We start from the raw sequence: 25,083 nt of genomic DNA, 5'->3' as shown, positions 1-25,083 counted from the left end.
AACAAACTTAAATCTACACTACCTGAGGATGCTTCCATTTTAATTCGGGCTTTCCTGGCCTATATGTAATAGTTTTTGAGAAGATTTTAAAAGATTTTCTCTATATATTCCTATGTAAAACTTGTGGCCCCACTCACCCAAAGTATCCATGATTTGAACAAAATTAAATTTACACTACCTGAGGATGCTTCCATTTTAATTTGAGCTTTGCTGGCCTAAAAGTTTTTGAGAAGAAGATTTTTAAAGATTTTCTCCATATATTCCTATGTAAAACTTGATCCCCCAATTGTGGCCCCACCCTATCCCCAGGGACCATGATTTGAACGAACTTGAATATTCACTACCTGAGGATGCTTCCACTCAAATTTGAGCTTTCCTGGCCCAATAGTTTTTGAGAAGAAGGTTTTTAAAGTTTTTCTCTATATATTCCTATGTAAAAATTTATAACCCAATTGTGGCCCCACCCTATCCCCGGGGACCATGATTTGAACAAACTTGAATCTACACTATCTGAGGATTCTTCCACTAAAATTTGAGCATTTCTGGCCTAATAGTTTTTGAGAAGAAGATTTTTAAAGATTTTCTCTATATATTCATATATACATGTATATGTAAAACTTGATCCCCCTATTGTAGTCCCATTCTCCAACTTCTGAATGCCGCTTTGGAAACAGACACACACCAAAGTAATGATAGGGAGACAGGCATATATAAGCATGCCCATATTACCATGTTACCATGCCCAGCCGGGATTGGATAAAAAAAATTAGGTGATAGTTGTTTGTTGCTGGAACTAATGACCTTAAGATCTTATACCTAAAGCTTTCTTAGATTTGATAGTTTGCAACTGCCCCACAGGTTGCAGAACCTTTATCTGTGAATGTAAACGTGCCTACGTCCAGGGTAAAGACATTTGCAAATTTCAAATCACAATATATCTTATCATTAAAAAAAAGAGTGTATAAATAATATAATTATATACTGTAGCTTAATAATGGAAAACTTTTTTTTCTAAATGAAAAGCTAGTGGAATTTTTTCTATTAATACAAGTGTTCAAAATTGATTGTCAGTGACATCATTAGTATTGAAATTATGATATTCAAACATTTTCCCCGTTTAAGAGGCCTTTAGTAGTCTTTATAGAGATAAATGAAATTTAATTGGCTACTACTATACATCAATTTGAATTGCCATTTTGACAAAATTAACGTCATTTTCATGTAGACCAACACATTTCATGAAACTTGAAACAACCTAATTATGATAAATATGTTTGCTAGACCAATTTGTGATTTTGTATTGTTATTTTTTTCTACTAAAGAGACTGCGAGACGAAAATTAATGAAATCTGGTTGTCCACCATTTTTAACTATAATTTATCGTGATCAACATATTTTGTTGGAATCAGCACACCTTAGTTATGATAAAATGCTTTGCTGAACCAATTTATAATCGTTTGTTACCCCAATTTTTAAGACTTACATGTAAGAGAATTATAGAATTTGTCTGGCGACCATTTTGACCGCCATTTTGACCTAATTAGCGCCATTTTTGTCATAGCAAGCATATTTTTCAGACTAAGCACGCCTTAATTAATATGCAAAAATAACTTTGCTGGTCTGAATTATTATTGTTTTTATGCGTTTTCCCTAGTTTAAATGTTTTAGGAAAAAATTATAAAATCTGGGTATCTGCCATTTTGAATCGCCATGTTGACCTAATTAACGCTTTTTGGGGAAGGTCAGCAAATTTTTTTTCAAACTTAGCACACTTTAGATATGATAACATACTTAGCTGGATCATTTCATTATTGTTTGTTAATAATGAAAAGACTTTAAGAAAAAAATATAAAATTTGGTTGTTCGCCATTTTGAATCGCCATTTTGAGCTACTTAACGCCATTTTCATGATGGCCAGCATATTTTTTTTGGAATCAGCACACTTTAATTATGTTGAAAAAATATGCTGGACCAAATAATAATTATTTGCCGTTAAAGGTTTTTTGTCGACCAAATCGGACTAGACTATTATCGGTTGGTCGTAATCTACAGCGGCTGAAACTGACAGGACTGAAATCGAAACGCCCTGTTCATCGATTGGTCGAAACCTACAGCGACCTACGAAAAATCACGGACTGCACGAAATAATCATAATGGCGTCAGACTCAAAGTCTCACAGGAGACGATTTGGCTGACGTGTGTTTCGTTTAGCCAACACACTGTTATACATATACAGTAATTAAGGGAATTTTACTTTCTTTTAACAATCAATTTATTATTTAGTTAAAAGAAAGATGTAAATATAAACTGTTACAATAAAATGCTTTCTTTAATGATTCGTGTGGGTTATGGAGAAAAAAAGTAACATAACCCGCTAACGCGGGTTATGTATTTTTTCTACAAAATCGCCACCTTCATATCTCGCAAGAATCACCAAAGATCAAGCGTTTTTTTGTTTTAATAATAAACGACGAGATGATTGTGAGGAAAACATTGAAGCTACTAATAAAGTATACTGGTTAATCCGCGGAGGCATTGTGCATTTCAATGGTCTGTAAAATTCTGCCTCATTTTATTGTTTGACGACTTCATTGTTATCGATGAAAACTTTTGCCATATATATGTTTTGTTTTTTTGTGTTTTTTCTTGGGGTTTTTTTTTTGGTGAAATAATTTCGAGTTTTTAAAATTTCCATATAGTTAATGTACAAATGAGGGAAGATTATGATAGATTAATTGTTTTTAGCGCACTTCGATCATTATGTCCGAATCGGACATTCACTTAGTTAATGTGCCTTTGAATAATACATATATATATATATATATATATATATATATATATATATATATATATATATATATATATATATATATATATATATATATATAGGTACTTGACATGGTTTGCGGGTCATGATCCATAAACATGGGTTGTGGGACCCTGCATTTGTGGTAGGCTTATTACAAAAGGAAACGCATTTTTAGGAATAGTTTTTGATGAAGAAGCCAAATATAAGATGAATATAAAGATTACTCATATTTGGTTTCAAAGTTATAGATAACGTTGTGGGTCACCACATTGTGGGTATACATACCCACAGTGATATATAGTAGATAATATATATAACATACTTGTGGGTAGGAACCCACAAACCATGTCATGGCAATATATATATAGATTCTTTATGGGATATATCCCACAAACCATGTATGGGTGCTAAAACAATGATATATAGCATACAGCTGAATATGATTTGTATAGGAGCACAAAATACAAAATATCATTTTATAAGACTTATATATATATTTAGGCTTTTTTAACCCTCTCGCTGCCACGTCAAAAAAGACGTTATTACGCTTCAGTGCCAAGCATGACGTTATCAAATTCATGTTTTGACGTAACAATCTGACACAACGCGCCGTACCATTTTTTAGCGTTGCGGGATGCAGTTTTGTGTTTAATCAATAATTTCTAATGTTATTATCGAAAACAATGGCTTTTTGTCTTTTTCTCTGTCATTTCAAATAAGATGTTACTCCATTCTTTTTTTTTCTTTCTTTTTTAAGCGTCGCCAAATGAAAAAGAAATGTAAAGAAAACCACGTCTTTCAAAAAATATGAATTACTTCATAAATGATGCATGTTCACAATCTTTAACAAATACGTGCAGTTTTTAAAATAATCACGTTCTTATCCTGTCAATCTTAATTATAATCCACGCATACATGTGAATTTTTTATCATTGAAATTACATGTAGTTCTATAAGATATAATGCATATATCTCTTATTTCTTTGTTTGCACATATATGAGACATAAATTTCACGATAAAAAAGCTATCTTATTCCTGAGAGAGAGAGAGAGAGAGAGAGAGAGAGAGAGAGAGAGAGAGAGAGAGAGAGAGAGAGAGAGTTTAAGTAGGTTGACTTAAAAAAATCATAAATTATCGGATTTCTTTTTTGATAACCTAATGACATGCAATGCAAACTTAATCATGTTTTTCACACCAGAAATTCCCTCAAATTGTGAAAAATGGAACTGATGGGGCGGGATTATCAAATAGTTATCACGAAAGCATATGGTCTAAATAGCAATAACTAAGTTTTTCCCACGAATAATTTGGACATTTATTTTTAAAACATCTTCATTCGGCCTCGCACCGTATGGGATTTACTGACCATGTACAAACCATATTAGATTAACATTAAACTATATGTGTAATTAAGCAAAGCACCAAATGTTTTAAAGCGATTTTATATAACCAACTTACATTGTTTTAGAGCCTGTATGCATCATTAATACGATATTTTTGTAACAATCATTGTCATTAATAGCGGATAATTTTCAAAAACTAATTAATTAGTATAACGCAAATATGTTAGTGGTCAAGAGGCGGGTATTGCTGGCTGCAGCTGTAAAGGTTTATCATGATGCAGTTTAAGAAATTCGCAAAAGGAATTGGTTTTTACTGTGTGTTAGATATGCAGACAGAAAGACAAAGAATGACAGTGCTAGATTGGTAAGCAATTCCTTGTTCGTTTTAATAATAATTTCTATGAAATCGCGCAAGCATAAACGTCCATCCAAGTTTATGCTCGTAAAGTCATTTGGGGAAATTTCGAATCACCCCGCGTTCCGTGTTTTAGAAAGTGTGGTGTATCGCACTGCAATGTACAAAACACGAACAAATGAAACTCTCCAACAGTCACCACCTGCAATGTAATTTACATAGGCGTCGGAATCGGAGGGGGGAGGGCTAAGGGGGGCTTAGCACCCACCCCACCATTTTTGCAAAGTTAGACCTAACCATTAGGCACATAGCATCATAAAAGGTTAGCCTCCCCCCCCCCCCCCACTCTTTCTCGCAGGAAACATATTTGTTCCTAAATTTACCTTGAAATGATTAAATTATTGAGAAGTTGAAGTCATAGGCATACTACCCCCCCCCCCCCCCCCCCCCCCCCCGGATTAGGAATTTCATGATGTGGGAATTTGTTTTATTTTGGTAGGTAAGATTTTTTTTGGAAGTATAGGTATAGTACTACCCCCCCCCCCCCCCACGGATATTTTGGGAATTAGTTTTTTATCATTTTTTTTTGCTTGTCGATATTTTTTAGGATTAGTCTAGCCCCCCCCCCCCCCCACTCACTTTCAAATTGCTTCCAACGCCATGCAGTGATTTATATATAGAGAGTTTAAAGAAGAAATGACATACATTAATAAATTATTTTGTTATTAAAATATTCTCGCTAACCTCAGTAAAGAGAATTTATGTGATGAAAACGCTGCTCAATATTCATTTCTCATTACACTGTATGCTATTGCTTTATTCAGCGAGAAAATTGATATATTGTATGTTTGTTACCGCATGCGCGGATCCAGAAAACATTTCCAGGGGGTGTCCGAGGGATAATTTTGTTTTCCAATGTTGGAGAGGGGTTTTGAGGCCTATTTCGGGAATTTTGCTATATAATCTTTTTAATTTGATTTCCCAAGAGGTGGAAGGAATAGTCCATGCACCCCCTTCTAGGTCCGCACATGAACGAGTATGATCTTTCTGTTGGACCAAAACAACGAACTGTATTAAACATGCGTATTTACACATATTTTACAATCAAGTTGAACAAAAACTGTTATTCAAAATACTCCAAATGACTTTAATGATTTCGTAAATAGAATAATATATAGGCTTATCGTGAAATTTTTAAAGCTGCTATGTTCGATTTTATACGATGGCTATGCTAAGTATGAGTATCATAATAGACATTGCAGTAGTTTTCCAGGTACATTAAGCCATATTTTATTGAAAAAGTGATGTACACAATTTATTTACAAAAACAAACGACATAAATTGTATTGATTTCTTTCGTCTCATAATAAAATTCGCTGCTGAGGTCAAGGCGGGTATGGTTGTATTACGACTTTGAAAAAATTTCAAATCAAAAATAAACGTCGGTACATTTTATTCACTAATATTTGGGGAAGTGTTTTGTATACATGTACAATCGATACATCACATGCGGGTTGAATAAACCCAATCATTCGGGAACAAAACCAAGCGGTTCCCGTTTCTAAACATTCCCAAGATGGAGTTGGTTTGTTTTGTTTTTTGTTTTCTCATACAGAATTTTTTTATGTACTTTAAATAATACAAACTTTGAAAGGAGACGGATTTTGTTTGTGTAAATAGGCATTTGTCTAATAAATTTGGTCTGTATAGAAAAATATTTGATAATCCCATAGCCAAAAAAAATCAGACTATGTAGCTTTAAATTATCTGTATGTTTTAAAATCTTCCTTTCCTCAGACAGGTGAACACTATCTTAATTTTTACATTTTATTCCATACAAAGTAAAAACTTTTACCACATCATACGTGTAATATTGACAATCACGATCGTCAGTTGTAAACGTTTGAACTCTCGGAAAAAGATGTATAAGTTTGTTCTTAATGTTCTCTAATATCTTAGCTTATTTATCGATACAACTACGATTGTGATTTATATTATAGTTCTAATATTCAAAGAATCAAAAACAACATAGACCTAAGAAAGTTAACGATTACACATAGTTCATCATCATACGATGAAATATAACAGTTATGAAATGCAAAACATTTACGATTCTATATCTCGATTAGAGCTAAGAAGTGTTTTTTTACCAACTTGTGGTCTTACAGTTTGTTTTAGTGATTAAATCCGCTTGACCAACTGAGTTGTCTAAAATATAATAATGATAAAATTTTGTGATTAAATATTTTCATGAAGTATATTACAGTCCTAGAAATCTTTCCTTCTTTTACCGCTATATTTGCACCTTTACACAGAGTAGATGCTCTTTATGACCATAAAACAGGTAATGAAAGTCCGTGCGGTCAGAACCATCCATGTGAAAATTAAATGTCTATGCTATGCGGTATCCCATTTTAGAGACACGGTTGAAATTTAGTTTCAAGAAAGAATGTCTCTGTTTGAAATGCTCTGAAGAAGGAGACAGAAGATACGAAGACTTGAAGCGCGAACGCGGGTGGGGGGGGGGGGGGGGGGGGGGGGTTGTGCACTGAAGTCTTAATCTCGAACACGGTCGAAGCATCACCATTATCTCCAAATAAGTTATTACATGCAGTTCTTGTTTTTCTGTCCAAAGATTCAGTATTGTTCTTTTACATGCATAAAAACTACAGTAAAATGTCACCAGATGGAATTTTTTTTAATGTTGATCATCTGGCTAAAATTTTGTTATAGGATCATATCAAAGTAATTTTTTCAGTGCCCCATTCCTCCTTATTTGGCATATCGCAGTTTATATTGCCGTTCATTAATTAACTCTGAATAAAAATAATACATATAAAGTACATGTTTCCTTTGGTGCTTAATATACTCTCGATTTCTTGCAAATTATACAATACCAGAGAACGATGCTGTATGTAGTAGCTTTTTACCCGATTAAAAAAAAACCCGCATTGATATTACCGATGTGTTTTATTTGATTTTTTTAATCAGCACTAACAGCAGCATGAAAATAAAAAAGTCGCGCACACTCGAATTATACTCGGCCTTCGGTGGTGGACTAAAGTATTAGCTCTCGCCATGTTAAAGTTGGACTTAAGACCTGTATTTTGACAGTATTTAAGATTATCCTATTAAGATATGACAAATTTATGAGCTATGGTGAGATCTTATGAAAAATATTTGGTCTTTTAAGATAGATTTTAGTCAAAAGTCGGTTATATGTTAAACGAGCCCAGGGTTTATAGTGCAGAGTAGGAAAACGTAAGATTGGTCGTGCTCTTGTGGGGGAGGGGGCATTTCCTTTGGTCCAGGTTGTGCATTAGGACAGATATTATTTTCCCGTTCTGACGGAAAAGTCCTGGGGATGTATTCACAAAAACCATACGCCAGCCATGGTAAAACGTAGACAACGAGTTTGCGCTGTGTGACGTAGTGACGTCATGATTATGATGTCATTTTTAACGTTGTGACGTTATCAGCAGTATTTCACTTAACACATAGATCATACGATGTATATTGATACAAATTTTAAAAAATCAATAATGAAAAACAGAACCTGAATATATTTAATATTTTTTTTTATTTTAATGTATATTTTTTCAAATTGCCATAGGCCCAAATAGGCCCTGTGGCACTTAACGTAGATATTCAAATAGGCCCAAATAGGCCCTGTGGCACTTAACGTAGATATTCAAATAGGCCCAAATAGGCCCTGTGGCACTTAACGTAGATATTCGAATAGGCCCAAATAGGCCCTGTGGCACAGAAATGGTTAAGGGAATTTTTTTTATAAAAGTAACCGAAGAATTACTAACGACTTGTCTCCTAATGGCAACAGTGTATAGTATGGGGCATTCCTGAAAAGGTGGCATATTTTTTTACTACATGTAATGCACTGAACAGAGCAGCCAGTGATGCACTGAAGAAATTTACTTTGTAAACCCCTTGAAATAAAAAGATATAGATACTGTGCTTATGAATCACAGACTTATGTAATTTAAGTCAGAAGCAGCATGCAAAGCATGCTTTGAAATGATCATATACTGTCTAGTATATGTTAATCAGGAAGAAGTTTGGTCTGTGTACCCCTTTTGATAAGATGAACATAGATCAAAACATTGTCCTTAACCGGTGTCAAAGATAAAAAATAAAATGTCTTCAAATACATTGTTTTCTAAGTTTGGTTTCTATAATTATCTTCAAAGAGAATATGGTAACAGACCAGAAAACCTCTTCACTAAAATCATTGACGCCTAAAGTGTCAAATGCCATTGGTTTGAAACTACTTGTAAAAATTAAGGTGTGAACAACTTATCTCGGTTATAGCTTAGGCCACATCAAAATGTCCTATACGCTTTTCCTTGTGACTTTGTATTAGGGTAATACCCCAAATCATTATTTTCCTTGTCACCTTGTCCATGTACTACCACGTCTAGGTCATGACGAATCCCTACATGACCATGACCATCTCTGTGTCAAATAAAGGCAGCAGCAAATGCATAACCCCCACCAAAAATATTGCTATGGCATAGCAATCCATCCTCAACACTTGTAATGTAGACACAGATTAACAGACAGACAAGGTAAATCCTTTATACCATGATACCTTTATTTGCAGAGGTAAAACAATATTAATAAGGGAACACTTTTGTCAGTTAAAGATTATATATTCTATTTCTCAAAGTTAGAAAAATGTGTCATGCATGATTTCAAACACAAGACATGTATATATATGTGAACATTCTTGATAGCTGTAATAGTAGTAGCATTTGAAAATTGTTCACAGAGAGACAAACAGAAAGCTACACAAACAGATCATCGCATACACTCTTCTGGTCTATGGCCAGCAGAGCTAAAACCCACAGGTGTCATGAGAAATTGAACGTCACAGATGTCCTCTGCAAACATAAGGGGAAATATACACTACATGTAAATATTAGATATTAATATGATTGTCCTTTTTTAAAAACGTTAAGTATTCTAAATTACATTGTAATATACTTTTAAAATATATGCAATACATATTTCAATCATGTTCACTTGACCTTAAACATAAAAGTAACACATAAGAAATTACAACATCTTATTGCTGATATTAAGATTTTAAAATGAATAAAAACTAAACCATGAGGTTACACCACAGGTACACATGTTGCAGATGGGAAGCAGAGAGAGTAATACAGATATAACACATACACATTCAATCTTCAATCTAAAACATGAAGCATATAGACGACTCTTGTTTATAAATAAGTCCAGGGTATTTCATGAGGAGATAATCTTCCAATTACTGTTTAAATTTAAAGGGTTTATTACAGAATCATTTGTTACTGCAAGACCAAACGTCCTAAATATGCATCCTCATCTTCCGCTATTACGTTTAACGCGGGCTCATTGGAATCAGCTTTCGTATCTGTTGATTAAGTCTCAGCATATGTTGCATTTTACTCTTTTTCTGATGAATACTTCTATCAGCAAGAAATTTGCAATTGTTTTTTTACTTTCAGTGCTTCTGCCTCTCTTGGTACACTTTAATCTTTAAAGTCCATATAAAATTCAAATGTCCTATTCCATTGTCCATTTTTTCTTTGATGGTAATGTGGTGCATGATGGTTTATCCACTGATTCTATACCACTTGGGACATAATCCTTGTGTTCTTCAATAGAATCTGTGAATCAAATATAAGAAAGGTTCAGTGAATTAAATTCTACAATTGTACATGTAAGTTAAAATAATAGTGTACGCAACACATTTTCATAACATGCTAGTGCTTGGTATTCAATTTGTATACACACTATGCTGCAGTAAATTGTGACCACATCTTTCAAGTAATAATGCTTTAATGTTTAAAAACTAAAAAATTATCTGCGATCACATATCAATGTATATATTTAAGAAATAAACAACGTTATTTAGTGAACATGGCGTTATGAATAGCAATTGCTCTGTTGGCATATTCCATGATGCACGCTAGCGCATCATGGAAAATATGCCAGCAGAGCAGTTGCTATTCATAACGCCATGTTCACTAAATAATCGTTGTTTATTACTTATATTTGCATTTTACTACTCGCAAATACCCTGTATTAGCCTAGACCTTGACATTTAGCTATTACATCAAAAGTAAGCATTCAGACTGTAATGTATCTTTTTAATTCACATAGATTTGTTAACAGAATCAATGATATGTTATAACAGTAATTCCTTTAAAATGTTATCAAAAACATGTTTTAATATTACATGTAAATACGTCAATTTTAATGGAGTTGGAGAAAAACACATGATGTATTGTATAGTGGTTTAAATCTATAACGTCATGGAAAAGTATATATAACGTTACACCTTTATGACGTCATAGTATACTGACAGAGCAATTGCGATTATAGAGAAATAATTGCAGCTCCTCCGTATGGGCTTACAGTGGGAAAGAACAATGGAAATGCAAATATTTGCATATAAACATATGTCTAAACTTGCAATATATATATGTACGCATATGAACAGTCAAATATCTGACCTCAAAGACACAACAAACTCATAAACAACCCACTGCAAAAATATTTGAGCAAACAATCTATGACAGTGACCAACATCCCATGTACCTGGTAATTATGTTTGCAAATAAACAGATAACTAAACTCAAAGACACAGTAATAAACTATAGGAAAAATGTTAGAACAAATAATCTCTGACAGTGACCTACAATTCATGAATAGACACAAACATTTATACATGAAAGAGATTCAAAAACCACAAGCATTCCCATACATATTTTTCATTGTACATATGTACAAACTCAATATGTATGGACGCATATATCCAGTATACAAATGTCAATTAAGTAAACTCAAAGACACAAAAACTCATGAACAATCAACAGAAAAATGTTAGAATAAGAAATATATGATGATAACCCACAATTCATGAACAGACACAAACAGGTATACATATACATGACAATGTCCCACAATCCATAAACAGACCCAAACATGTATATACAAGACAATGACCCACAATCCATGAACAGACACCAACATTTTTTTTTACAGTACAATAGTTCATCAAACAAATTAGGTGACATTTTTTCCAGCATTCTATCATACTAATATCAAAACTCTTGTGACAAAAATCAAATTAGAAATTACATGTTAATCATATATGTAAGTAATGGAAATAAAAGATTAATGTGAACAATTGAGGATCTTTATAGGAACATGGTTACAGTAAGATTTTTTTCTAGACTAAATGCTCATAGTATTACATTTAATCATATGTACTAGAGTTTATAACTGCGTAAACATTACATGTAATTTGTATATAATTTGTTATTGTATGGATTTTACATGTTTATCAAAAACAACAGTTGAATTTTTATTGAACCTGTTATTTTCCACAGGATTCGATGTTGGGATGAGATGTTAGTAGTGTTTGGCTGGGATGTTCGGTAATGAAAAAAATGTAGAAATACAGATAAATTATTAATCATGTAAGCCAATAAGTCATTTTTGTATACCCTTTAGATGAAGCAGCTAGGATTAACAACTAGGCAATTGTTAATAAAAAGATTTCTGCAAGTATCTTAATTTGTACATTTTTTTTATCAAACTATGCCATTAATTTATCACATTAATTTTGAAGATCATTTAGAGCTAATATTATATGTTTATCATGAACATCATTTATCCTTTCCTCTGGTGTATCATTCCTATCGTATCTTGCATGTACACTTTTCAATGTACATGTATAACATGCGTCAATCCTATTATATCGTGCGTGGTTTCTATCCTATAATTTTATTATCATGTTAAATTCATTGCGGGTACAGTATAACAGAAAACCAAAAATTAACATAAAGATCAAATATCTAACTCAAAGTCACAAGAAAAATGTTTGAGCAAACATTCTATGAGAGTGACCCACATCCCATGAACAGACAAAAACATTTATATATATGACAGTACTCCAAAAGCAATGAGCATTCACATATATATCTTTGAATTTACAAATGTCTGAACTCAATATGTATGAATGCATATACACAATTGACTAAACTTGAAGACACAAAAAACACATAAACAAATAACATGAAAAATGTTTAAACAAACAATATATGATAGTGACCCACAATCCATGAACACTGATACAAACATATATATATGGTACCCGCATCAATATTTTTTACAATCTTATACTATCATATCATTTATCAGACCTATTGATCAAGCATACAGATCTATCATCATGCACAAATCCAGTAGTACCGAGTGTTAATCCTAGAAAGTTTATCATTTAACTTCACGGTTTTTCTGTGTATCCTATTATGTTAATCATATCGTTCCTTTCCATAAGCAAGTCATTTTACTTGGAAGTTACATGTTGTTCAATACGCCGTTAAAGCAAATATTTATTGATCAGTAAACTCAAAAACATAAAAACTCATGAACAATCAACTGAAAAATGTTAAAATAAGAAATCTACAACAATGACCCACAATCCATGAACAGATCGACGCCAACTTGTAACATATTTAAACAATAAAATGCTTTCTATAGTGATTCATTCGGGATATGAAGGTAGTGACATTGCAGGAAAAATACATAACCCGCTAAATAACCAGCATTAGCGGGTTATGTAAATTTTTCCTGCAATGATCGCTACCTTCATAACCTGCATGAATCATCAAAGAAAGCATTTTATTGTTTATATTAACATCTTTCTTTAACTAATTAATAAATTGATTATGAAAAGTTAGTAAAATTTACTAAATTACTGTTAACGTACACATGTACGTTAGCTAAAAGAAACAGCCAAATCGTCTCCTGTGAGACTTTCAGTCTGACATCATCATGATTATTTCATGCAGTCCGTGATTTTACTTAGGTCGCTGTAGGTTCAGATCAATCGATAAACAGGGCGTGTTAATTTCAGTCCTGTCACTTTCAGCCGCTGTAGATTTCGACCAATAGTTAAATGGGGCGTGTAGATTTCAGTCTGGCTGTTTCTATAGAGCTATGAATTAAGTATAACCTTTCGTAAGAAATTGAGGAAATTATACTTAAAGTTTGTAGATGTAAATATACGACAATGACCCACAATCCATGAACAGATACAAACATGTATATACATGACAATGACCCACAATCCATGAACAGACACAAACATGTATATACAGTTCAATAATTCATCAAACAAATTAGATACAATTTTCTCCAGCATTCTATCATACTAATATCAAAATGCTTGAGACCAAAATTAAATAAGAAATTACTTTGCTATGTAAACAAATCTTTTGTTTTAATTTTGAATGTTGAAGCAAAAATTCCAGTTATAGACCTAAAATGAATGTATTAAATGTTAGGAACTGTTCTTTTATTCTTAAAATGAATAAAATGATAGACAAATCAGCTTGAAAAAGACTTGTATATTGAACCTATGTAAATAAAAAAATAGGGCACAATCCTGGTTTACATGACAAAGAATTGTGAGCTCTGTATCTTGCTTGTAACTCAATGACTGACTCTCAAATTTCATTTGATCATTAGAAATATATACTAAAGCATTGTAAATAATGAAAACAGAAAAACAAAATTTGACCAAAATCATGACAGTGCCCCTTTAAAATATTTGCATATATACAAATGTATAAACTCAAAGACACAAAAAAGTCATGAACAAACTACATGGTACAGGAGAAATAATACAACAATTAACCTACGATAGTGACCCACAATCCATGAACAGACACAAGCATGTATATATATGACAGTGATACACAATCCATGAACAGACACAAACATGTATATATGACAGTGAACCACAATCCATGAACAGACACAAACATGTATATATATGACATTGAACCACAATCCATGAACAGACACAAACATGTATTAGTATAGCAACCTTAGAACTATAAGCATTCACATATATATACATATACATGCAAACACAAATAAAACTCAAAGAAATGGAACACCTCAACTGCCTTATGTAGATAATGCCCATAATATGCTGATAGTTCAACATTTCATGCTGATCATCAATCAACATTACATGCTGATACATCAAGTGAACTTTACATGCTGATACTTCTTCATTTAATGATAATTTATCAATTATCATTACATGCTGATAGTATAACATTACATGCTGATAATTTTTTATTATATGATTATACCTAGTATTCACTATATGCTTTCACTAATACATGCTGATATTTCATAAAATGATGGTATTACAGTATGCGGTGATTCTAAATTCGCCATAAGCAGCAGGATCGTGATTCGATAAAACTCAGGGATATTACTAAGGAGAGAATAGACTAAATTCAAGCTACATTGTACCCAACAATTTAAACAAGCTTCTTTTATGCTTATTTCCCTATATAAATATGGACACCCCATTGGTTATTATCAAAACTTATATTCCCAATACTAGGGCTTGTGCCATTCAGCTGAAACTGGATGCTGGAGGGAATGGGGGCACCATCACTTTTGATTACATTTGTTGGAACTTGCGCCGAAATCTCTGTGTGTCAAACAACTCCATAGTCCCCTTATTGTAACTCGTCTTTGTTTAGGCGCCTTCAAATTGGATGCCAATTTTATGAGTATGTTTTATGTTGTAGGTTGATTGTTTTAATTCTGCAGGCAGGCGCCTTCAAATTTATTTTACCCCCTTTGGATTGGGCATTCTACGCCATTAAATAGCAATTTTACTCTCTGTCTTAAGGAAATCCGAGCATGAGCAATCATCCATTAGATCCCAGCGCTTCTCACAAACTATCTTTTATTTAAGGGGGGAGGGGGGGGGGGGGGGTGTGGTGGTGGTGGTGGCAGTCCTACCCCTCAATCACAAGTCAACAAGTAAATATAAAATAGGGAATGGGGGGGGGGGGATCCCGTATTTTACAATATTTCATCTATTGATCTACATATGATCGAATTTCCATTTTCATAAAATTATTGTAAAACTACATACAAAGGATAGAGCATTGCGTCCTCCAGATTGCAATATCTTACATGAAGTCAGATGCTAGGGACTACGTGCGCTGTTGAAACCGATTTTAGCAGTAACTGTACTGTTGAAAAAAATTAGTGCTTACATTGTCCACTCCTTTACAGGGTTCTCCAGGGAAAGCCCACCCATAAATCTGATGTAACCTGAATGACAGAAGTCTTTGTTTAGGTGCTATGAATACTTTTAGCAGTCCACTTTGACCAAGCGCCATAAACTTGGGTTCACTTCAGAATGCACATTTTTGGACAAAAAATCCCCTGGGGTACCTCGAACCCCCTGATTTGTATGCACTGATGGGGAGCGCCAATGGTTTTCCCAAGCAGGCTTTCTTTAAATATAAAATGACTCTGTTAAAGGACAACACATAATCAAGTGGTATTATCTGTTGAGTATCTTGTTCTATTAAACTAGTCTCAGTGGACCTTAGTAATATCTGATCAATCTCCGAAACAGAGAAAAAGCCCTGTGTTAAAAACTTGTCAGGCATCAATGAGTTCTGAATTTTAATGTATTTCAATCTCAAGATGACCCTTCCCTATTTTTAGAATCACCGCAGAGTGAAGTACCATCACATAATGAAGAAGTATCAGCATGTAACAAAGAACTATCATCATATAAAGACAAAGTATCAGCTTGTAATGTTAAAGTTTCAGCATGTGATGTTGAAGTATCATCATGTAAATTAATGTTGAAGTATCATCATCATCCACATAAGGTAGTTGAGGCGTTATGTACAAAGACACTAAAACCTCATGAACAAACAATCTGTTAGAATGACCCACATCCCATGAACAGACAAAAGCATGTATATATGACAGCAACCCAAAAATCATTAGCATTCACATATATATTTGCACTTACACAAATTTCTAAAGTCAAAGACACAAAATAGGTGTGAACAAACTACAGGAAAAATGTTAGAACAACCAATCCATGACAGTGATCCACATCCCATGAACAGACACATACATGTAGATATGAGAGCAACCCAAAAACCATGAGCATTCACATATATATCTTTGACTAAATATGTATGCATGCATATGCACAAATGTCTAAACTCAAAGACACAAAAACCCATGAACAATCCACAGAAAAAATTGCAGAACAAAAACTCTATGACAGTGACCCACAATCCATGAACAGACACAAACGTATATATATACGAGGGTTGTCCGAAAAGTTCGTGGACACATGTAATTTTATTCAAAATAGAATCGCCATTTTCAGGAAGGTATTATAATATTGTAATAAAGAGCATAATAATGTATATTTTTGTAATGGAGTTATGAATGTATATACATTGCCTATACAGGCCGCACAGCCCAGTATGACGTTAAATTATAATGACGTAGTACTGGGTTTATTGAGAGTAATATGCCGCATTCACCGTTTGGTCAGAAGGTACAATCGCATATTCCATCAACATATCACTTGTGCCACTTGTGGATAAGTTTCCTTAATCGTTTCATTCATTTCAGTTTTTTACTTCAGTTGACACAATTTTTTTATTGCCAGCGGTCAGATGAAGTTGCTTTTTCATGCGTTTTAAAAGACATATTCTTGCCGTAATATCTTTTAAATGTCCTCTGCTGGTTTGAAAATATTTTTAAATGATGTATGAAAATAATGCACACAATACAGACTACATCACAATAGAAGATTATGAAAACAGTAAATATACATATCTAAAAACTCAATTACAAAGTTTGGACAATTTTTGCGCTGGGACGTGCATACTTTCTGCGAGCCTTTGATACATTAAAATTTTACTTTATTTCTATAGAAAACAATAAAGACCACTTTGGTTTGATCTGAAATTTTATGACAAAGATTTAGATATATAATATGAATAAATTAACCCATTTAAAATGACAAAAATGCTATTGTCCACGAACATATTTGGACAACCCTGGTATATATAGTATATATATATATATATGACAATGACCTACAATCCATGAACAGACACAAACATGTATGTGTGACAATGACCTGCATTTAATCCATGAACAGACACATATATGAAAATGACCCACAATCCATGAACAGACACAAACATGTATATATGACAATGACCCCCATTTAATCCACGAACAGACACAAACATATACCGGTATATATATATATATTTATATATATATATGACAATGACCCACAATCCATGAACAGACACAAACATATATATATATGACAATGACCCACGTTTAATCTATGAACAGACACAAATACATATATTTGACAGTGACCCAAAAACCATGAGCAATCACACAGTTATATGTTTGCATATACACAATGTCACAAAGACACAAAACAAATCATGAACAATCTACAGGGAAAATGTCAGAACAAATAATTCCATTTCAGAGAAAAAGCTGTCATTGTCAAAGTTAAGGATAAAGGCTGATTAAAAAGTGGTGACAAAATATAACTAAAACAATAACGAAATTAAGAATCCTCGACACCCTGTGAGATTCTACTTTTAAGACAATACGTCACATCATGGCAATTTCAACGCGATGTGAAACAGTTTATATCGCCAATAATTGGTGTTTTAAATATCTCTGTGCAGCTATGGGTTTACCCTCAGTCTACCAACCCACAGGTTCTGAGTGTGAATACTGGAGGAGCATTTATTTTAATGAAGTGAAATGAAATTTAAAGTCCCCCCTTAAAAAACTGATTATAAGGGGGTGGGGGGGGGGGGTAATTTTTAAGTCAAAACACATGGTAAAAATCAATATCTTTAATTAAGAAAATGGGCTTGTATGCAGAACTTTTAACAGGTGTTGAGGACCCTCAAATAATGTACCTGCATGTATTACCTTCACTGATAGTTCCTTCCAGACAATGCTGATGCTACTACCATTACAAGCTTCTATCTCATATTCTGAAAAGAAATAAAATGATTTGGTGATTAATTAGTACTCGGATGGCATCCTTTAAGGAGGCTGGGTGGTTAATAAATTAACCATCAGATCTTCTTTAATTTTTTTGATATGATTTGTCTAGTTATAAACTATCATTTACAAAAGAAAAAAATCTAAATATTTCAGCTTTAAAATCTTATTACTTTTCTCTATCTTTATACATAGGTCTTCTTATTAAGGAGATAAAAATAGTCCAAAAATTGTTGCGCCAATCGAGTGCTCTTAAAAAGATCCTAGCACTAAACTATGCGGTATATGCAAAACTGCCGCTTCCAAAATGCTCCCTATAGTATACAAAGAACAATGATATTCTAGTGAAGTCCTGCCTTGACAAAAATTCCCTATCATTCAGAATACATGTATTTGTGTAATAAAAATACCTATGCAAGGCTGTTGAACATATTCTGCAACATGGTCCTTTATGACCTGTTGAATCTGTTGAACAAGTATATACGGTAATAATGTGCTGCAACAGATCTTCACTGTTCTGCAGAATCTGTGGAACATCTGGGTGTGCTTCAACAGGATTTGCCTTCAAATTCCTCCCTAGAGTACAGGCAAAGAATAATTGTCAATGAAATTTTAGTTACTTAGTTACTACAGGTCTACTGTAGTTACTGAAATGTTCCCCTATATTTCAGAAAGAGTAACTTAAGGTAATACCTGTAGTAAAATGCCAAAGCTGTTGAACATGTGAAGTTACATGGTCCTGAGTAGACTGTAGTATCAGTTAAGAGCCCATCTTAACTAGTTAGTGGAACATCTACATGAGTTACCATTGTGTCCCTCTCTAGAATGCTCTCTGTTATAAATTTGAAAAAGATTTCATTGTAATTAGAGTTAAGCTTGTAAATCATGTGTTGAAAAAAGTAATGTAGTTAATAAAAAATACCTGTTCATGTCTGACAGCTGATGAATCAGTGCAGTGTTCAGAAGAATCTATGGAACGTGCATCACAGTACTGCAACAGAGTCCAAAGTCATATCTAATCTCCTACTGTCTATCAATATTCCTCCATGCAAAGAGTCAAAGCTTCCATGGGTAGTTGTTCAACATTAATTTCATAACAGCATTATTTTTGGGCTTGTCTGAGGTTGCATCATTAAATAATGTGCTTTCCAAGCTTTTGGAAGATTCATACTTATCAATGCTGTAAAATAATAATGAAAACAATACTTAGATAAAAAGTCTAATGTTACATATAAACATAAGCATTCATATGATGAAATATTATGGTTATATGAACAATGCATGCGTTATGAAACAACAATACATATCACAATATAGTGGTAACGATATATGAATCACAATGTATTTTTAAAAAATACAAGGGCACCGCAAAGCAGAGCATCCCCTCGCAAAATGAAATGAAATATTTGAGGGGGGATGCATTATTTAGAATATACATGTAATTAAAAATAACAAATAATATTTATCTTCATAAAACCTCTTTAGATCAAAATATTCCTTTCCCCATGCACGCTCTTGGGGGGGGGGGGGGGGGGGGGGGAGGGGGGGGGGAGAGGAGGTAATAATTTTTTTTTCTTCATACAAATAAAAACCTGAACCACACTACTATACCAGCTGTATGTTTCTCACATGCTTCTCACACGCTATACAGTTTTTTTTTCTTCATACAAATAAAAACCTGAAACACACTACTATACCAGCTGTATGTTTCTCACATGCTTCTCACACGCTATACAGTTTTTACAATACGTTCCTAGCATAGCACGGTTTGCTTTTTGTACGATATGATAAATGTTACTCGCACTGTATGGTCTTTTTTTCACATGATATGATATCATAATGCTTCCTGTATGAAAAAGTGAATAGAAAAAGTGTTATTCATGTATCTAGCTGCAATAATGTAGCCCTCTCCGATTTTTATATCTGATGTTTACTGAAGAGGGCTACAATTCCACAGGATCTCCGTAATGGTGCTAAATTAAACACGAAACGTTTCTTGCACGAAAGTCGCACGCTTTTTGGGTGTAGTAGTACGTTTCAGGGTCTGTAATTAAAGGAGAAAAAAATATCGCCGGGTAGAAATAAAAAGCTGAATTCTTTTTATAATAGAACACATCTACAAGTTTTTTTCTGTAGATTCAAAATAAAACTCTCAATGAAATCTAAACCAGGTGTCTCTGAAATCAGTCTGGGTTGGGCCTACTTTGTTTATACACAGTTGAACTCTCGGCACGTGCTACTCATGCCCGCAGTCTTCGAGAGGTTGACTCATTATATACACAATATAAAAGTCACACAGAGGTGTGAACGATTATCATGATTAAGCACATATATAAATTATTATTGTTTAAGCAATACGGTAGGATATATCCAAATCTTAAGGAATACATGTAATTACACTGACGATAGATGGACCGTAACATTAGCGGGTGAAATGAAATCTCCGGTGAACTATTTCATATACAGTATTATATACTACTTTAGACTCGATCAACAACAAAGACACAGGGTTGCATGTGCTACCGTATATATGCCTCCAGGCTAGGTTACTATCCCCCAGTGAACACCAGTTTGTATACATGGCAGGGAAGTGATAAGCAAACAATCTTTAATCAATCCGGTCGTACAAATTAGTGCATAACAAATATAATTTAAGGAAGAAATGTTCAACAAGTCCCGGGGTTGAGTATTGGGGGACTCTCTACTTGCACCTGTAAACAATACATTTGTATGTATGCAAACGAACAAAAAAGTAATCTAACCGCTCAAGACAAGTTTTCTGAACTCGCAGACTTGTTCCCCATGTACTGTACAGCTGAAGAATGACACTTGCATTCCGAATCGGTGCATGGCAGCCATTTGACATTTCAGCATTACGAATCGGTGCATGGTCAAAAGGCAGCCGTTTGACGTTTCAGCCTAAGAGCGTCCGCCATTTTTTCTTAATTGTACTTTTAGTTCGATAATCTTTGCTTCCTCGTCATATTTTTATAAATATGACCTACTAATTACTGCTAATAAGAAAATATATTCAGTACTTACCCAAGTTACTGCTGTACTCCGCCATTGATATCCAACAATGCATTGCGTGCATCACAAAACCGTTTTGTGGGACACCCCGCTGGATGTTTATAGATAGACAAAATGTTAATAACTAGTAGCTTTGACGCGATGTTCTAAAAATAGATTTTGAGTTGTGGGACATTTTTCAATATATCCGTGTGGGTCAAAAAAACATTTTTTTTTGTTTTTTATGTTAATAATACCATTTTCAACCTCCCTGTGAATTTTTAACTACATGGTTTATGGGTCAAAATATAGATGACCCATAAACCACCTAAGGATCCCACAACGTGAGTCTGAGGTATATGAAATAACCCACAACACGGATTTGTATAACTATATATATATATATATATATATATATATATATATATATATATATATATATATATATATATATATATATATATATATATATATATATATATGAACTTTAAAAAAAAAATCTACACAATCTAATTACCACTGGTTCTATTTCATTGTTCTTAACAGAATAATACATGTTTCAGATAAAATAGATCGTACTTTCATGAACATGGCCACTGTTTCCTTGACTGTTTTTAAATGTAAGACAATTCACTAAAAGTTGCACTAGTTAACGATAAAAGTGTTACTATAACATTGGACACCCCTGAACTTGTTTAGATAATTTATTTACACAGTCGATGTATGCGATAGGAAAGGTGTATGTATACAGATCTCTTTCGGTTTACACCTGTCACTGAATATGGCGCTAAAACTGTACTACGATCTAGGTTCGCAACCCTCACGAGCTGTGTTCATGTTTTTAAAGCTTAACAACATTCCGTTTGATGAAGTTTTTGTTTCCATTGGGGCAGGTAAGAATTTGAGCACATTTACTTAACCCTCGGCAGTATGTTCCAATCGTTCTATATTCTGACACATACTATCAATCTATGGAAGGTCGGTATACATGTAGTTAAGTTCTACTCATTGTGTAACTTGCTTCTTCCCAAGTAAGGGGTTCCTGGGTCAGAAACCCTTGACTTGGGAAGATGTGTAACTTGCAGCGCGGTCTCAACAGTCTTAATTAAAACACATTCAATTGAAAATCAAGCATGCGTGTTACATTTCAAATTTTAATGCTTTTTAGGCTAAACATATCTTGAAAAATATTGAAAAGTTGTAGTACAATCATGCAAAGTTTAATGATGTTTCCGTTTATTGAATTTTATATTAACAAACGAAATGAAGTAAAGTATACAACGTCAGACAATATCACAATTACTTGGATAAATTCATTTTACATGTGAGAACTAGAAGTGTATGTTATATATGTTGGAATAATACACAGGAGAGCACAGGCAAGAGGAGTTCCGAAAGATCAACCCCTTCCGGCGTGTACCCGTCATAGACGACAATGGATTTGTCCTCACCGAGAGGTACATCAATCGATCTCTAGTTATTTATCAAATATTTATCAAAATAAAACTCAAACCATATTTTATATAGGAACAGCTCGTAAAACATACATCATTGATATTGATATTGTCAGCATAACCCCTAAAATGTCAGTTTTAGGATCCATATATCAAAAATTAAATAAACGCACAATAAAACATAAATTACATGTATGATATTTAATAATTTGATCGATTATTTGGGGGGGGGGGGGGGCATAAAAATACGCGATTGTGATTTCTACTGTAGTTTTAGTGTGGCTAATATCATTACTGTGATACTATATCTTTGCAATTAATTTTGCAGTGTTGCGATATTGAAATATTTGGCTAAGAAATACAAAGCACCAAGCCACTGGTATCCAGAGAATGACACTGCAACTACTGCCAGAATTGATGAATACATGAATTGGCAGCATCAAAATCTGCGACAAAACTGTGCAATGCTTTTCCAAAACCTGGTAATTTGTGTATACAAATGTAAGACAATTGCAATTATTACTCAATAATCACAAGAGTTATCAACAGCCACTGGTAACATCTTCTGATAGTTAATTAATTACTCAAATATACACTCTATTTCACGTACATTCAATTATTCTGTTTTTAACCTTTACCCCTAATACATGTATGTACATGTACATTTGTATATCGTTAACTTGTAAATTCTGAATGTGATTGATTTCTCGATTTCTCTCACCGTACGTTAATCATATTTGTAGATTCTGATACCAAGAATGAAAGGAATGCCGATAGACTGGGAAAAGGTCAAATTTTACCGGAAAAAAGTCGCCGAAATGGTCAAACTACTAGACCAATACTTTCTTAAAAACAATTTATACCTGTGTGGAGATGAAATAACTTTGGCGGATCTTTTAGGGGTGTGTGAACTGGTCCAGCTTGTCCCAGTTCGTGAACAGATGATGTATGAAAGCAACGCCAAGGTCAAAGCATGGGTCGATCGCGTTAAATCGAGACTAGGGTCACTGTTTAATCAGACCCATGAGGGCATTTTCGGAATGGAAGCCATGTTTGACCCAAAAGTCAATTCCAAAATGTGAATTTCTTCTTACACCAATTTTGGAACATTTACATCTTCTTTCTGAATCCCGGTATCGGTGGATATTTAAAATTGACTCCATAAATTATAGTTGGTTCTATACCCTGCAAATACTCATAAATTTCTACTACACGTATCATGTTTAATATGTTTTAAAAAGTAATTGCTATAAAAGTCGTGGTACAAGCCAGTGTATATTTTCTTTGTTGTCATTGTCAATAGTGAGAAAGAGTCGCATTGCTGTCTCGAGGTACATATACATGCATGCATGCTAACAAGGGCATTAATGCTGAACCACAATTTTCAATGAGCGAATGACCAAGGCAAATTTATCATACTGAATAATATATACATTTATTATACTTTCATGTTAAATACTGAAATCTGATTGGTTAAGACGCAGTTGATAATCCATTCTATTATCCTCAGAGTTAGCAACACACTTGGCAACGGGTAACATTATATAAATAGTGCCTGTTTGGGAGGGTAACGGTTTTCTCGGGGTGTCAATTTCAACTGTTATCCTCCCAAACAGGCACTATTTATTTTGTTATACTGAATGTCTTAATTTTTAAGAAAATTTTACTGCTTTTATAGAGGAATAACGTGAATTCTACAGCGAACCGTACGCGCATAATTTTCGCGCATGTAACATTTTTTAATGTTACCCGTTGCTAAGTGCGTTGCTAACGCTGAGGGTAATAGCAAATATTATTAACTGCGTCTTAACCAATCAGCTTTCAGTATTTAACATGAAAGTATAACAAAACGAATTGTTACATGCGCGTAAATGATGCGCGTACGGTTCGCCGTAGAATTCAAGTCATTCCAATAGAAAAACAGTTAAGTTTTCTTTAAAATTGACATTCAGTATAATAAAATAAATAGTGCCTGTTTGGGAGGATAACAGATGAAATCGACACCCCTCGAAAACCATTGTCAACATCCGCTTCGCGTCGTTTGACAACGGTTTTCTCGGGGTGTCAATTTTAACTGTTACCCTCCCAATTCAAACAGGCACTATTTATATAGTGTTGCTAACACTTTTTTAAATTCTCTATAAGCAAGTGGAGATTATTGTTACACAACATATAACATCAATTTCTTTAAA

At 33.7% G+C, this 25,083-nt stretch overlaps 1 protein-coding gene and 1 pseudogene across 1 annotated transcript; one reads left to right on the top strand and one right to left on the bottom strand.

Annotated features, from left to right (window-relative positions):
* Window positions 1-9,096: 9,096 nt before the first annotated feature.
* LOC128181411 (uncharacterized) lies at window positions 9,097-19,200 on the bottom strand (annotated as a pseudogene).
* Window positions 19,201-22,158: 2,958 nt separating this feature from the next.
* LOC128181465 (glutathione S-transferase theta-1-like) lies at window positions 22,159-24,171 on the top strand. Its single transcript, XM_052849868.1, has 4 exons — window positions 22,159-22,330; window positions 22,807-22,894; window positions 23,220-23,373; window positions 23,635-24,171. The coding sequence occupies exons 1-4, from the start codon at window positions 22,219-22,221 to the stop codon at window positions 23,971-23,973; spliced, it is 693 nt and encodes a 230-aa protein (XP_052705828.1). The 5' UTR covers window positions 22,159-22,218; the 3' UTR covers window positions 23,974-24,171.
* The last annotated feature ends 912 nt before the right edge of the window (window positions 24,172-25,083 follow it).

Source organism: Crassostrea angulata, chromosome 4 (genome assembly GCF_025612915.1).
Source record: "Crassostrea angulata isolate pt1a10 chromosome 4, ASM2561291v2, whole genome shotgun sequence".
NCBI classification, from domain to species: Eukaryota; Metazoa; Mollusca; class Bivalvia; order Ostreida; family Ostreidae; genus Magallana; species Magallana angulata.
This window is presented reverse-complemented; position numbering and strand designations above follow the sequence as displayed.

Excerpts from the sequence above, each read along its gene's own strand:
- LOC128181465 (XM_052849868.1), top strand. The coding sequence starts at position 22,219 with ATGGCGCTAAAACTGTACTACGATCTAGGTTCGCAACCCTCACGAGCT. Across the intron at positions 22,331-22,806 it reads TTTTGTTTCCATTGGGGCAG|GAGAGCACAGGCAAGAGGAG; the intron begins GTAAGAATTTGA and ends AATAATACACAG. Across the intron at positions 22,895-23,219 it reads GGATTTGTCCTCACCGAGAG|TGTTGCGATATTGAAATATT; the intron begins GTACATCAATCG and ends TTAATTTTGCAG.